At 33.8% G+C, this 16185-nt stretch overlaps 2 protein-coding genes across 3 annotated transcripts in view; one reads left to right on the top strand and one right to left on the bottom strand.

The window, feature by feature from the left end:
- The window catches only part of Tyr (tyrosinase), a 97566-nt gene extending 87972 nt beyond the window's left edge, over positions 1-9594 (top strand). The window contains exon 5 of the mRNA XM_005339207.4: positions 8985-9594. Coding sequence (XP_005339264.1) covers positions 8985-9211 — 227 coding nt within the window. The 3' untranslated portion in view covers positions 9212-9594. The remainder of the gene's footprint in view (positions 1-8984) is intronic.
- Nox4 (NADPH oxidase 4) overlaps positions 1-16185 on the bottom strand; it is a 271262-nt gene that overhangs the window by 70732 nt on the left and 184345 nt on the right. The window lies entirely within an intron of this gene.

The following is a 16185-nucleotide window of genomic DNA, read 5'->3' on the forward strand; positions in this document are numbered from 1 at the left end:
TATCTTTTCTCCAGTGAATGTTTTTGGCCATTTGTCTCATCTAACATAACCATATTTATGTCTCTGAGTCCTCTATTCTGTACCATTGGTCTACAAGTCTATTTTGTTGACAATACATGTTGTTTTTATTAGTATAGCTCTGTAGTATAGTTTAAGGTCTACTATGGTGATGCCTCCTGCTTCACTTTTCTTGCTAAGGATTGCTTTAAGCTATTCTGGGTATCTTATTTCACAAATAAATTTCATTATTGCTCTTTCTAATTCTATGAAGAATGTCGTTGAGATTTTAATAAGAATTGCATTAAATCTGTAGAATGCTTTTAGTAGTATGGCCATTTTGACAATATTAATTCTACCTATCCAGGAGCATGGGAGATCTTTCCATCTTCTGAGGTTTTTTTTCAATTTCTTTCTTTAGTGTTTTAGTTTTCATCGTAGAGGTCTTTCACCTCTTTTGTTAGATTAATTTCCAGGGTTTTGTTTGTTTGTTTGTTTGTTTGTTTTTTGAGGCCATTGTGAATGGAGTAGTTAGTCTAATTTCTCTTTCAGTGGATTCTTTGCTGATGTATAAGAATGCATTTGATTGTATGGGTGTTGATTTTATATACTGCTACTTTGCTGTATCATTTATTAGTTCTAGAAGTTTTCTGGTAGAATTTTTTGGATCTTTTAGATATATAATCATGTTATCAGTAAATAGTGATAGTTTGAGTTCTTCTTTACCTATTTGTATCCTTTAATTTCTTTCTTTTGTCTAATTGCTCTGGCTAGAGTTTCAAGGATGATGTTGAATAGAAGTGGTAATAGAGGACATTTTGTCTGTTCCAGTTTTTAGTGGGAATGCTTTCATTTTTTCTCCATTTAGAATTATACTGACCTTGGGTTTAGCATATATAGCGTTTGTTGAAGTATGTTCTTACTATCCCTAGTTTTTCTAGTATTTTGAACATGATGGTGTGCTGTATTTTGTCAAATGCTTTTTATGCATCTACTGAGATGATCATAGGATTCTTGTTTTTAAGTCTATTAATAATATGTATTATATTTATTGATTTCCGTATGTTGAACCAACCCTGCATCTCTGGGATGAATCCCACTTGATCACAGTGCACTATCTTTTTAATGTTTTTGTATGTGATTTGCCAGAATTTTATTGAGAAGTTTTGCATCTATGTTCATCAGAGATACTGGTCTGAAGTTTTCTTTCCTTTATGGGTCTTTGTCTGGTTTAGGTATCAGGATATTAGCCTCATAGAATGCATTTGGAAGAGTTCCTTCCTTTTCTATTTCATAGAATATTTTGAGTAGTATTGGTGTTAATTCTTCTTTGAAAGTCTTTTAGAACTTGGCTGAGAATCCATCTGGTCCTGGGCTTTTCTTGGTTGGTAGGCTTTTGATGGCATTTTCTATTTTATTACTTGGAATTGATCTATTTATATCATGTATGACCTCCTCATTTAGTTTGGGTAGGTTATATGTCTCTAGAAATTTGTTAATGTTTTGATATTTTCTATTTTATTAGAGTATTCATTTCCAAAATAGTTTCTAATTATCTTCTGTATTTCAGATGTGTCTATTGTGATATTTCCTTCTTCATCTTATATTTTAGTAATTTGAATTTTCTCTCTTTTTATCTTTGTTAGCATGGCCAGAGGCTTATCAATTTTACTTAATTTTTCAAAGAACCAATTTTTTGTTTTGTCAATTTTTCAATTGTCTCTTTTGTTTCAATTTCATTAATTTCAGCTTTGATTTTTAATTATTTCCTGTCTTCTACTGCTTTTGGTGTTGATTTGTTCCTCTTTTCCTAGGACTTTGAGATCTAATCATAAGTCATTTATTTTTTGATTTTTTAGTCTTTTAATGAATACACTCAATGCCATAAACTTTCTTGTTAGTACTGCCTTCATAGTGTCCCAGAGATTTTGATATGTGTTATCAGCATTCTCATTTACTGCTAAGAATTTTTTATTTCATTCTTGATTTCTTCTACTCTCCATTTATCATTCAATTGTGTATTATTTAATCTCCATTTGTTACAGTAGCTTCTATTTTTTATTTTATCATTGATTTCTGATTTCATTTCATTGTGGTCTGGTAGAAGGCAGAGTATTATCTCTGCTTTTTTTGCATTTACTAAGAGTTGCTTTGTGATGTAAGATATGGTCTATTTTAGAGAAGAAGCCATGTGCTGCTGAGAAGACAGTATATTTGCTCATTGATAGATGAATAGCTCTCTTTTTTAAAAAAAAAACTTTAGTTGTAGATGGACACAATAACTTTATTTAATTTATTTCTTTTTATGTGGTGCTGAGGATTAAACCAGTGCTTCACACATGTGAAGAAAGTGCTATACCACTGAGCCACAACCCCAGGCCTATTTTAGCTCTCTTATAAACTACTTTTTAATTTTTTTGTGGTTTCATTAGTGAATTATGGTTATAGTTAATAGGCTATACAAAATTCACACATAAGCCTATGCCATTTTAAGTGGAGTGAGATGAAATTTCAGTGAGATTTTGATTTGCCTTTCCCTGATGGGATGTTGAACATTTTTTCATATAACTGTTAGCTATTTGCTTTTCTTGTTTTGAGAAATATCTGTTTAGTTCTTTTACCTGTTTATTGGATGAATTATTTGGGTGTTTTGGTCAGCTTTTTTGCTGCTCTGACTAAAAGATCTAACCAGAACAATGGTAGAGGAGGAAAAGTTTATTTGGAGGCTTATGGTTTCAGAGGTCTCAATCCATAGACATCCAGGTCCATGCCTAAGGTCTCAAGGTGAGTCTGAACAATATAGTGGAAAAGTGTGGCAGAGGGAAGTGGCTCACATGGTGATCAGGAAGCAGAGAGAGAGAATCCACTCTCTAAATATATACCCCAAAGCCACAACCTCAATAAATTACTTCCTCCAGCCACATCCCACCTGCCTCCAGTTACCACTCAGTTAATCCCATCAGGGATTAATTCATTGTTTGGGTGAAGGCTATCATAACCCAATAATTTCTCCTCCAAAACTTCTTGCATTGTCTCATACATAAGCTTTTGGGGAACATCTCACTTCCAAACCATAACATTGGGGTTTTGTTTTGTTTCGTTTTTTGAGTTCTTTATATTTTGTGGATGGTAATCACTCATCAGAGGAGTAACTGTCAAAGATCTTCTTTCATTCTGTAGGCTCTCTCTTCACAATCTTAATTGTGTTCTTTGCTGTACAGAAGCTATTGATTTGATGTCATCGCACTTATTGATTTTTGGGTTAATTTCTTCAGCTTTTATTGGCACAGGCACTAACTCCACTATATTGAAGTGTTCCCCCTATATTATCTTCTAGCAGTTGCAGAATTTCTAGACTAATCCCTATGTCTTTGGTCACCTTTGAACTGTCTTTTGCACAGGGTGGGAGATAGGGAATCTAGATTCATTCTACTACATATAAATATCCCATTTTCTAGTACCATTCATTCAAAAATGCTATCTTTTCTCCAACATATGCTTTGGCACTTTTTTCTTTTAATATCATATGGACATATCTCTGTGGATTTGTCTCTGTCTTCTGTCCTGTTCCTTTGATCTTTATATCTGCTTTGATGCAAATACCATGCTGTTTTTGTTTTTATAACTGTAGTGTAATTTGAGATAAGATATTGTGATGCTTCCAGCATCACTCTTCTTACTCAGAACAGCTTTGAATATTCTTGGTCTTTTATATCCTTCCAAATGATTTGGCGGACTGTGTTTTTTTTTTTTCTAGTGTTGTGTAAAATGTCATTGATATTTTGATAGGGATTGCACTAAATCTGTATGGTGCTTTTGGTAATATGACCACAATATTAATATTTCCTATCAAAGACCATGAGTGGTACTTCCATCTTCAAAGTTCTTCTTTAATTTATTTTTTTTCAGTTTTCTGTAGTTTTTGTTTGTATAGGCCTTTCATTTTGTTGTTGTTGTTGTTGTTGGATTCATTCCCATTAATGTATTGTAAATGACACAGGTTTTCTGATTTCTTTCTTAGCAGAACCATTGTTGCAACATAGGAAAGAGATTGATTTATTTATGTGGTTCTTGTACCTGCTATTTTGTTGAATTTGTTTATCAGCTGTAGAAGTCTTCTGATAGAGATTTAGGGGTCTAAACAATACTAATTTAACTTCTTTTTCTATTTGTAACCCTCTAATTTCTTTTCCTTGCCTAAGTACTCTGGCTACAGTTTTGAGAACTGTATTAAATAGGAGTGCTAAGAGTAGACATCCTTGTCTTGTTCCTGATTTTAAAGGAAATGCTTTCAGTTTTTCTCTATTCTGTATGATGTTGGCTTTGGGGTTTTTATATGCAGCCTGTATAATACTAAGTAAGTTCCTTCTATCCCTAGTTGCTTCAGTTCTTTTAAAAAATGAATGGTTGCTAGATTTTATTGAAAGCTTTTCTGTATCTATTGAGATGATTTTATGATCCTTGTACTTAATTCCATTTAAGTAGTGAATTACATTTACTGATTTGTATAAGTTGAACCATCCTTAAATCCTTGGGATGAAACCCACTTGATCTTCTTGATGTGTTTTTGACAATTTTCCAATATTTTATCAAATAGTTTTGCATCTATGTTCATCGGGTATTTTGGCATGAAGTTTTCTTTCCTTGATGTATCTTTGTCTTTTTATGTTATTGGGAGGTACTGGCTTCATTGAATAAATTTGGCAGTGTTCCCTCTACTTCTATTTTATGAAATAATTTGAGGAAAGTTCACATTAGTTATTCTTTTTAGGCCTGATAGAACTTAACTGAGACTGCATCTAGTTCTGAGTTTTTCTTTGTTGGAAGTCTTTAAATTGCTTTTTCAATCTCATTGCTTGATATTTGTCTGTTTTATTTTTCTGTGTCCTCATGGTTCAATTTGGGTAGGTCATATGTGCCTAGAAATTTGCCGATACCATATAGATTTTCTAGTTTATTAGAGTATACATTTTTAAAATTGTTTCTAATGATCCCAGATTTCAAAAGTGTTTGTCATGACACTTCTAATTTATCATCTCTCATTTTGTTGTTTTGGGTTTCTCTCTCTCTCTCTCTCTCTCTCTCTCTCTCTCTCTCTCTCTCTCTCTCTCTTGTTTGGGTAAGGGTTTATTAATCTTCTTTCTTTTTTCCAAGAACAAACTCTTTGTTGCATTGATACTTTGTATTTTTTTTTTAACTTTCAATTTCATTAATTTTGACTTTGATCATAATTATTTCCTGTCTCCTACTGATTTGTTCTTCTTTTTCTAGGGCTTTGAGGAATAACATTATATTACTTATTTGTCATCTTTCTGGTTTGGGGGTGTTGTTGTTGTTCTTTATAAACATTCCTTTTTCAGCTGCCTTCAGATTGTCCCAGAGATTTTGATATGTTGTATTTATACTCTCATTTGTTTCTAGTTTTTTAAATTTATCCACTGATTTTTTTTCTGATTCATTCCCCGTGCAAATACATTATTTAATCTTCAGATATTAAAATTATTTTTGTTTTTTAACTCATTGATTTTATTCCATTATGACATGATAGAATGCAAGGAATTATCTCTACTTTTTTGTATTTGGCAATACTTGCTTTGTATCCTAAAATATGATCTATTTTAGAGAAAGTTCATGTCTCACTGAGAAGAAAGTGAACTTGGTTGTTGATGGATAAAATATTAGCTAGATATCTTTTAGGTCTATTTGATTAATAATTTTAGTTCTGTAGAGTCCTTACTTTACCTGAATGACCTATTGAATAGCGAGAAAAGTATGTTAAAATCACCCAGTATTATTGTTTTGGGATCTATTTCATCCTTTATGAGGAATTGGATTTGTTTTACATGGGCAGGTACATTAGTGTTAGGGGATTAGAGACATAAATATTGCATATCATTTTGTTGTTGGGTGATTTGCTTAATCAGTAAGAAGTGACTTTCTTCATGTCTTCTGGTTAACTTTGGCTTGACTTCTACTTTGTCTTATGTGAGGGTAGGTACCCTTGCTTGCTTTAATTCTCAATTTGCATGGTCTATCATTCTCCCTACTTTCACCTCCAGTCTGTGAATATTGTTACATACAAAACAAATCTCTCTTTCTTGTAAACAACAAATAGTTGGATCTTGTTTTTAACCCTCTCTGCCAAGCAGTGTCTTTTTACTGTTAATGGAGAGAGAGAATTTTTATTTCCTGCTATTTTGGTTTAATTCTTATGCTTAATTCAAACTTGGTTCTTCTTTAATTAACTGTTCTTCCGGCGAGATCCATTCATATGCTGACTCTGATATTTACTTATTTATTTATTTATTACTAGTGATTGAACTCAGGGGTACTTTACCACTTAGCTACATCCCAGTCTTTTTTATTTTATATATATATATATATATATATATATATATATATATATATATATATATAGAGAGAGAGAGAGAGAGAGAGAGAGAGAGAGAGAGATGGATAGATAGATAGATAGATATTTGATCTAGGATCTTGGTAAGTTGCTAAGGGTCTCATATGATGCTAATGCTGGCCTTGAACTTGCAATCCTCCTGCCTCAGCCTCCTGAGCTCCTTGAATTACAGGTGTCTGCTGACATGCTTAGTTTCTAATATTTAGTTTTCATTTCTTCTGCATATTTACTTAACTGAGTATTTTATCATGCTAGATTGGTGTCATGAATTCTTCAATTTCTCATGGAAGGTTTTTTTCTTACATTCAATTTTAAGGAATAGTTTGCTGGACCCAGTAGCCTTGATTGACACCTGAGTTTTTTTTGTTTGTTTGTTTGTTTGTTTGTTTGTTTTAAGGGCTTGGTGTATGTTATCTCAAGCCTTTCTGTCTTTTTAAGGTCTGGGCTGAGAAATTAGTTGAAATTCTACTTGACTTACATCTAAATATGACCTACCATTTTTCTCTATTGGTTAATAAATCTTAGTGGGGGAAAATTGTTGAAAATGTTCTCTATAGTTCCTCTAATCTGGGCATAAAATTGTAATGTTCTCAAATAGGTTGATAAAATAATCATTAAAGATAGCAAAATTACATTATACAGGGAATAAATGAAACAGGGAGAAGAGAAAAATAAGGGAAAAAATAAAGAGTAAAGAAAAGATAGAACCAAGGTTAAAAAGAAGAAAGCCATGGGTAGAAAGGATCTGAGGCAGAAGCAGGTAATGCTGTTGTCCTCTCTGGGGTGCCCAGGTAACAGGTCAGTAGGCATGTATCTGAGCAGACTTGGTGACTGGTGTTTGTGGGGTGCTCATCTAAATCTCTTTTGTGGTATAAACTGCCATCGTGTGTTCATGAGTTTCCATGCTGGTGGCTTGGGGTTAGAATCAAAAATTGCCTTCTCTGGGTCCATGCATTTGAATGAGAATTGGGTTACCTGCCACCTCACAGCTGTGGATCCTCCTAAAGACTCTAAAGCAGAGTAGCTCCTTTTCTGGTTGCTAAGGATTTCTTGCCAGCTGGTTCTTATTCTTCAACCCAGGGGCCTGAGCCTGTGTGTTTGGAGGATGCTGTGCTACATCTGCTGTTTCTGTTGGGTATGAGCACACAGGATGCAGGACTCAGAGCTCCAAACCCACTTTTATTTCCTCCATATTCTTAGTACAGTACTGTCATGATTTTGGTTCAAATCCGTATGTAGGATTATCATTATATTTACTACTTAAATATTGTTCAGATTTTGACCAAATAATATGCTGTAATTATTTCCTTTCTTAGGTTACTTTTCACTTAGAGTTAAAACTTCATCTCTTTTTTTTTTTTTTTTGGCTTTGTGGATGTATATCATCATTAGTACCAAATTATTTTAAAACAACTATAAATATAACATCCTAACATAATAAACCATGGGTAATTTATAATTTTTTCCTTGGGCAATACTCTTTGTGTAGCTCATCTCTTCTCATTCCCCAGCTTCCACCCTGGGACATCCCTTCAAGTTCTCATCTGGGTCCAACACAGTCAGTCATTCAGTAAATTTTTTAGTCTTTCATGCATCATACCAGATATCAGGATTACATCAGTAGTTAAAGCCTTCTATTGGTCCCCAAGGAGTTGGTTTAATAGAGAAAATAGAGATGTACATAGTAATTGGAATAGATTGTAGTAGGTACAATAATAGAGGAAATGCTAATCCCATAACATTTTAGATACTTAAGGCTTGTTAAACTAAATATAAAAACGCTTTTAAGAAACTCATTGCAGTTGAGGAGCTAGATTTTGACTTTATGAAACAATTCAAGAAAACTGGAAGGGATCCCAGGGAGTACATTATTTCTGAAGTTTGTGTTTTAGATTATTAAACTACATAATTTTAGATTTTGGAAGCTTTTTTGAGCAATAGTTACTAGGGCTTTTGTCCCTCCCCTGTGACCTTTCCTTGTGTGGTTTGAAGCAATACAAATGATCAGACTAGTAGAGAATTTGTCTTGCTCAGAATCGTTGACAAATACCTTTGATTACAATCTGTTGTTTTAAGATTTAAAACTGTGATCTCTATGTATACTGAGATTATACAAATGTCCTAGAATTCTTGGGAGAGTTCTGAGATTAATGAGCATTTGCCAGCATTACAATCAATGTTTGTAAAATAATTTTAATTTACTAACTTAATGGATTATTAAATGGTTAATGATACAACAGTGTTTCAATGATTATCAGAATTCTTGTAAGATCAGCAGAAAGCTGAAAAAATAATAACTAACACTGAATACACAGTCTGTAGAAGGCACTGAATATTTTACAGATTACCCATAAACTTTACATAAGAGAGTTTCCTTTTCCTTTTTTCCTTTTTGCTGTTGAAGAAATTGAGGTTTAGGAGTATTAGGTGAAGCTTTTCTAAGTTCTTCCAGCTAATTAGTAACAGAGCTGGCACTCAAACCCAAGTGTCTGACTCCAAAGTATTATCTAAGGATAATGATGATGATAATGATAGCAATAACAAATATATTATACATTAAGATGTGTTTCTATTTCAGATCCAGGCTTTTTTCAAAACTACATTGCGCCCTATTTGGAACAAGCCAGGCAGATCTGGCCGTGGCTCCTTGGAGCAGCTCTGGTAGGATCTGTCCTTACTGCCATGCTAGCAGGGCTCACCTGTCTTCTGTGCCATCCCAAGAGAAAGCAGCTTTCGGAGGAAAGGCAGCCGCTTCTCATGGAAAAGGAGGATTACCACAGCTTGTTGTATCAGAGCCACTTATAAAAGGCTTGGGCAGCACAATGAGACCTACAGGTCTGACCTCACTCTGAGTGTGGCACAGGTTCCCTGGGATACAGAAAACCCTGACATTTGTCTGTGAAGACCATTCTTGGAGCTGTAATCTAACACAAAGCGTGTCCCCCACATCCAGGTAGAACACAACTGTGCTTGTCTTGCTGTTTTCAGTCAGCCCTTTTTATAGCTTTCCCCAAGTCTGTATCTTCAAGGAAAGAAAATTTGGTAATAAGTAATTGTTCTTTGTATCTGAATAAAACTACTCTTATAAAAAAAATTGCAACAATTTTGATTTTTGCCTCCTGATTATTTAAAGATGTGCTTCTTTTTTGTCTTCTTTCTTTGAATTTAATAAAATTGTAACAAATTTACACCAATTGACTCGTTTGAATTTGAGAAATACGTTTTTATTCCCACAGGTAGCATGGTATTTCCCTATATTTTACATTCCTGCTCCAAAAATATGTGTAGACTTCAAACAGTAAACAATCTTCAGCTAGCTCTTTCCTGTCACAGACTGACTGTATGTACTTTTGAAGGTCACTGAGAACAAAGGCTCAGCCATTAGAACAAATGTGGCTAAGTGCCTGTCTCTATTAAAAATCTTGAATTGATAATAATAAGCATACTAACAGCTATTTTATCTTCTAAAAATAGTTTTATTTTATTAGAGAAAATTGAAAATGCTACAAAACATTTGAAAACTCAGAATAGTTATCTGTCTATTGTCTGGCTGCACTTCTAGCAAAAAGAAAAAAAATCCATTTTCCTTGGTTATTAACATTTTAAATTAGGAGGTCCAAAAAAATCCCAAGATTTAAGTTTTGATCCCTGCTGAATTACTAAAAATATCTCAATTAATATTACATTTGTTTTATAGTTATATGAACCTTAAAAGAATAGGTCAATGGGTGGCAGTTATGGGGATCTCATTTTGGATCCTTGGAGGAAAAAAAAAGTAGCTGAGCTGCTCCTGGAAATCTTCACATGTAGGGTTGGGAGGCTAATTCAACCTGAAATCTATGGAGAAAAATTAAGTATGTCTAGAGTAATAGTTATTGAAATTGGCTCAGGGCTCTACTCAAAAACAAGGTCAAACTGTTGTATCAAAAGTCCCTGATATTCTGCCACAGCATTTCATGTGTCACCAGAATGCTCCCCACTCTTCCTAACAAACTCATGTCATTTTTCCTCCCCTGGTACCCTTGGTCTTTTCAGTGCTTTGGGGCCACTTTTGTGCTTGTCTGTCTAGAATTTTCAAATGTGTATGACTACTTACATTACATGTCCAGCCTCATCTCTGATCACTTCTTGCTCTATCTATCCCTTGATGTCATATTTTAAAAAGAATTAACCTCATCCAGGCTCCCAGAAACATTACTGGGTCTGACACCTGACCTCTTCATATCTGAAAGGGTCTCATTTTTATGGCCTTTGTGCTAATTCTCAACCACAGTATCAGTATTCACACAAGGTTGGATTCATACAAGTATAAATCTATACAAGGTCTGAAGCACAGCTTTTTGATAGTTTATGAATGCATTTGAAAATGAAATGGCCAGACCTTCAGAACTCTTGGAAATATCGTTATCTATATAAAATTGACCTAAAGTTGAGACTATATAATTTTTAAACTATTACATTTTATTACTCCTAGTTTAACTTACAATATCTATCATACTAGTGCACATATTGCTGAGGTGATTTTGGCTACTTTAAATCTGAAATAAATAGAAATTACAATCATTTTGGAACTTACCTCATAAAATACTATTTGTTATAGAACTCACTGATAGAACAGTAGTCATTCTCTAACTCTCATTTGTTGTCATATTCTGATATTTAGTGGAGAAAAATCAAGCAAGGAATAGGCAGCAGCACACTCATTGACACAGTTGAGGTCTGTAGGAGAAATTTAATGCTAGGGACTATCTTATCAGTTTGGTGCTGAAAAAAGATTTAAAACATAACTTTAGAAATGGCATCTTAAGACTGCAGTCAATTTGGTTGAGAATTGGGACTATTAAATCAAAGAGAAAATAAGATTGAGGAAAGAAAGTTATATGATGGTCTGTAGAAGTTTCTGAAAAAGAATAAGTTTGGTTCAAGGGAGGCCAAAGTCATTTGGACACTGCAAAACAGTTTTGTGTGGGTTTATTATCTATGTTTAATTTAAAGGTAAAATTTTAGTCCAGGATTAAATTTTAAAAATCATTTCTGCAAAGCATTTTAAATAAAATTTTACCCAATAAATTTTCATTGTTACTGACAGAAATCTGTATAAGCTAATTTTTTTCTTTATCACAAGGCAATTCCCTCCATTGCCACAGCACCTCAATGTAGGATATTGTTTTGTATCTCTAGAGGTTCAAGGTATCTATTTGTGCAACACTAACATCTATGATAAACCACCACCATTTTGATTCCATAGTTTATTCAATGAGATACCAAAATTACCTGGCTGATATTTCAAAGTATCTGACAGTTTAATTAAATTCTAGTGAACATTATAATCTATAATTTTGGTTTTTTAGTGTAGTTTTTATAAATTGCTTCATTTTCTGCACTGATTTTTTTTATTGCTACATTATAAGTCACATTTTGTTACAGAGAGAGAAATAAGCAGCTACCACTCTTTTTTTTTTTTTCTCTTCCTGGGGTTTTGTTTTAAAAGCATATTTTTAGTATCCAACCTTTCCAACAAGTCAAATATATAATTCTCCATTGGAAAAATAAATGTGATGGGTACAAATCATTTCAACCAGTGTCTCAAGCAGCCTGACAACTGGCATTGATGGTGGAAGTTCTTAAATAGCTTTTCCCATGTTTGTATGAGCTTTCATTTATGGCAATAGTTTTGTCACCATAAAAAGGACCTCATTAGGGCCACCTATTGTGAGCCTGTGCTATTTTGGAGGGCATGTCAGTAGAACAAAGTTCCACTCCCACTCTGATTAGACTCCTTCTGAAAGCGGCTAAAATGCAAATATTAAAAGGGATATTTTTATAAGCTTTGTATTGCTTATTTTCTAAAGCATTTGCCATTTTCCACAATGTAATGAAAATAAAAATTGGCTATGGAAACCACTGAGACCCTAAGGGCTTTCAAATTGTTAAGCTATTTAAAACTGTGTAGGAACAATTTAAGTATTTCTCTTTTTAAAAATCCTTACTAATAGTCCAAATCATTCATTTTTATCTTATAATTTTTGAATTCTTGGTAGAAATGTAAGACGTTATTCTTATGGCTTCATGTTCATCTACCAGTTCTTATATCTATCATAATCATGACTATAATTCATATGCTTAAAAATAAATAACAAAGATGTTACAATTTATTAAGTAGTTGTATTCTAAATGTGCCAAACCTTTATATAGAAAGAACCTTGCTCACATTTACAAATTTGTTCATTATTTCATGTCCCTAACTGGGGTTTGATTTCAGTTCTCCTGAGATGATTTTTAATTACAAATTTAATTATTGAATTTTATTCAATTATGAAAAAATATTATGACACATAAATTTCTTTCTACTGAATACTCAGGGTTTATCTGGTTGTTGTGTTATGTTTAGTGCTATAATTAAGATCTCAGTGAATATAGCACCTGAGGGCTCTTAGTTTTCAGGAGTAAGTTCTATGGTCAAAGAGAACAAAATATAAGGAAATGCTATAGTTATTTTGAAAGGGTCAAACAAGTTTAAAAATAAAAGAGAAGGAATATAAAAATAAGAACTCAAAAAAAATGAAGAAATAAATGAAAAGGGGAAGAACATATGAGAAGAAAGGAGACCTATAATTCTTTGAGAACTATACTGTAAGTGCCACCTGAATTACTGCTTCCCTCATGAACTCATCTTCTAAATCATAATGTCTATTTAGTGACCTTTTTCTTTTACTGAAATTTGAAGAAAATTTAGACCAAAATCATGTTAGATAGATAAGAAATAATATGCATGTGATTTAGTACCTGTTATGGTTTGTAAATGAGGAGTTCCCCAAAAGCTTACATGTGAGATAATGAAAGCAGGTTTAGAGGGGAAATGAGTGGGAGAGTTGTAACCGTATCAGTGAATTAATCCACTCAAATGGGTTAGCTGGGTGGTAACTTTAGGCAGTTAGATTGTGGCTGGAAGAAGTAGTTCAAAAAGGATGTGTCTTTGTGGGTTTATGTTTTTTCCTGGTGAGTGAAGCCTCCACGCTATTTCCTGATTGTTGTGAACCAAGCATTTTCTCTCTGCCATATCTTGATAGCCTTCATTTTCTGCCTCACCTCAGGCCCAGAGCTATGTGGTTAGCCAACAATGGAATGACCTCTGAGACCATGAGCCAAAATAGACTGTCCTCCTGTAACTTTTTTTTTTTGTTAGGTCTTTTGGTCACAGCAATGAAAAGCTCACTGACATAGTACCCAAAATTTATTTTCAGTAATTTATACATCTTGGGTAAGGAGAATGGTATGAGTGTTTCAAACCATCAGAATCACATAGGAATAAAAGCAACAAAGCTAGTCATTCCCAGGTGGAAGTATAAGAACCAAGAATCAAAATATCTATGAATCAAAGCAGAGTCAGGATCAGCAATTTGGAGAAAGCAGAAACCATGTAACAGAAGTAGAGAGGCAGGACAGCCCAGAATACTAAGCCCCAAGGCAATTTGAATATTGTTCTGCTTTTTGCACAAGTGCTACAAACTATGTGGGATTTAAGCCATCTTCTTCAAATCATGTCATTATAAAACACTCTTGCAAAAGCTCACTGACACAGTACCAAAAGCATGTTAGATAGATAAGACCAAAGAATAATCATAAAGAATAGATGTGTTTGTGCACAGGTGTGTATGTGTCTGGAGAGAGAAATAGAAATGACAGAAAATATAAGACTGAAATATTTCTTTCTCTGATGTCAAATGGCACTATATTAGTGACTGTACTTGTTTGCCATTTTTGCTGTAGCACATTACCATGAAGACAGAGACTTGAAAAAAATACTAATTTATTATCTTATAGTTTGGGAGACCAGAAATCATATATAGCACTCATTGCCTACTATCAAGGGAACAATAGGGCTGTTCCTTATGGAAGCCCAGAGGAAGTATTCATTGCCTCTCTTGGTCATACTATTCTGGTCTTTCTTCTGTAGTAAATTCTCCCTCTAACTGACTGCAAATTAAGAAGACTATCTCTCTGCTTTTAAGGTTTTATGTGATGAGTTTGGGACTAATTGATCATACAGAAGATTCCACCTCAAAGTCCTTAACTTAAGTCATATATGAAAAGAACCTTCTGTCATGTAAGTTAACATATTCACAGGTATCATGGAATAGGGCCATAGTGGAGGGCATATTATTCTGTCTAACTTACTGACCCCCAAAATCAAAAAGGTAATAGGCCAGGTTATAAGTGCTCATCATGTGAAGGTAACATGAACCAGCTGTGATATCAAGTGCATTAAATATTTAAGAACTTCAACAGATATAGCAAATACTAAAAATTTGATATATTCCTAGAATGTAACTTAAATTCTAAGAATTTGATTTCTGACTCCATTTACCATTGGCTCTGTGATGTTATATAAGTTATTTTATCTCTCTGTGCCTCTTTTTATCATCATTGTTTTTTTCCCCCCTTGTACTGGGAATTGAACCCAGTAGGGGCTCAGGGACACTTAACCACTGAGTAATATGCATGTGATTTAGTACCTGTTATGGTTTAAAAATGAGGCATTCCCCAAAAGCTTATATGTAAGATAGTGAAAGCAGGTTTAGAGGAGAAATGATCAGTAGATTAATCCACCAAATGGGTTAGTTGGGTGGGAACTGTAGGCAGTTAGATTGTGGCTAGAGGAAGTAGTTCACAAAGGATGTGTCTTTGTGGGTTTATGTTTTGCCCTGGTGAGTGAAGCCTCTACTCTGTTTTCTGTTTGTTGTGAACCACGCATTTTCCCTCTGCTGTATCCTGATGGATTTGATGTTCTGCCTCACCTCAGCCTTTAAAAAAAATATTTTATTTAGAATCCCCAGCCTTTAAAAAAAATTTATTTAGAACAGGGTCTCACTGAGTTGCTTAGGGCCTTGCTAATTTGGTGAAACTGGCTTTGAATTTGTGATCCTCCTGGCCTAGCCTCCTTGAGCCACTGGGATTACAAGTGTGTACCACATGCCTGGCCTTTTATCTTCTTTAAGATATAAATAATAGCCATTTATTCAACATGTTCTAAAGAATAAAATCAAAGCCTTCAGAATAACGCATAAGTTCTCATTGTTATTTTACAAGCTCTCATATAGCACATTAACTAAACATGTTTACTGTCTTAAAAAGGTGAGAGTTAAAGCTACCCATATCATTTTTTTCAAAATCATTTTGCATAACCCTTAATAGTTTCATATCTATTTAATAAAATGATATAATAATAAATATAGCATATTCCTTTAAGATACAGAAATATTTGGAACATAAAAATATTGATCATGCTCGTAAAAACTCTCAGTATATAAACACACAAGTGGCTATTTAGCCACCTGTGCATATGACACTACCCTTGACTAATGCATGTTTTAGGCAAACTTTCCTAAGCGAGAAAAATTCTCTTTAAGTAGGAAAATGATGGTTCTCATTTAATTGTTCAGTTATTCAAGAAACTGGTATTTTTAGGGCATTTACTCTCTATTGGCACTGTTCAAAAATTGATAAAATTGTCCTTCTCAGTGAAGGCAGATTATTCTGTCAGAGACTAATCCTTAAGGAAACTATTGCTATACTAAAAGTACTATCATGGAGGAGATCCAAGATAGCAGAATAGAGGAGGTTCCGGTTCTGGCTGCTCTGTGGCATGAAACTAAGAAAGTAGACAGGCAGCTTCTCCACAAGGTCTCACCTAGATGAAATACAACATCTCAGAGAGTGTGAGAGGACCACTATATAGCAGATTTTCACAGAAATCACTAGCACTGCGACACCCTCAC

This window comes from Ictidomys tridecemlineatus, chromosome 4 (genome assembly GCF_052094955.1).
Source record: "Ictidomys tridecemlineatus isolate mIctTri1 chromosome 4, mIctTri1.hap1, whole genome shotgun sequence".
NCBI lineage: Eukaryota > Metazoa > Chordata > Mammalia > Rodentia > Sciuridae > Ictidomys > Ictidomys tridecemlineatus.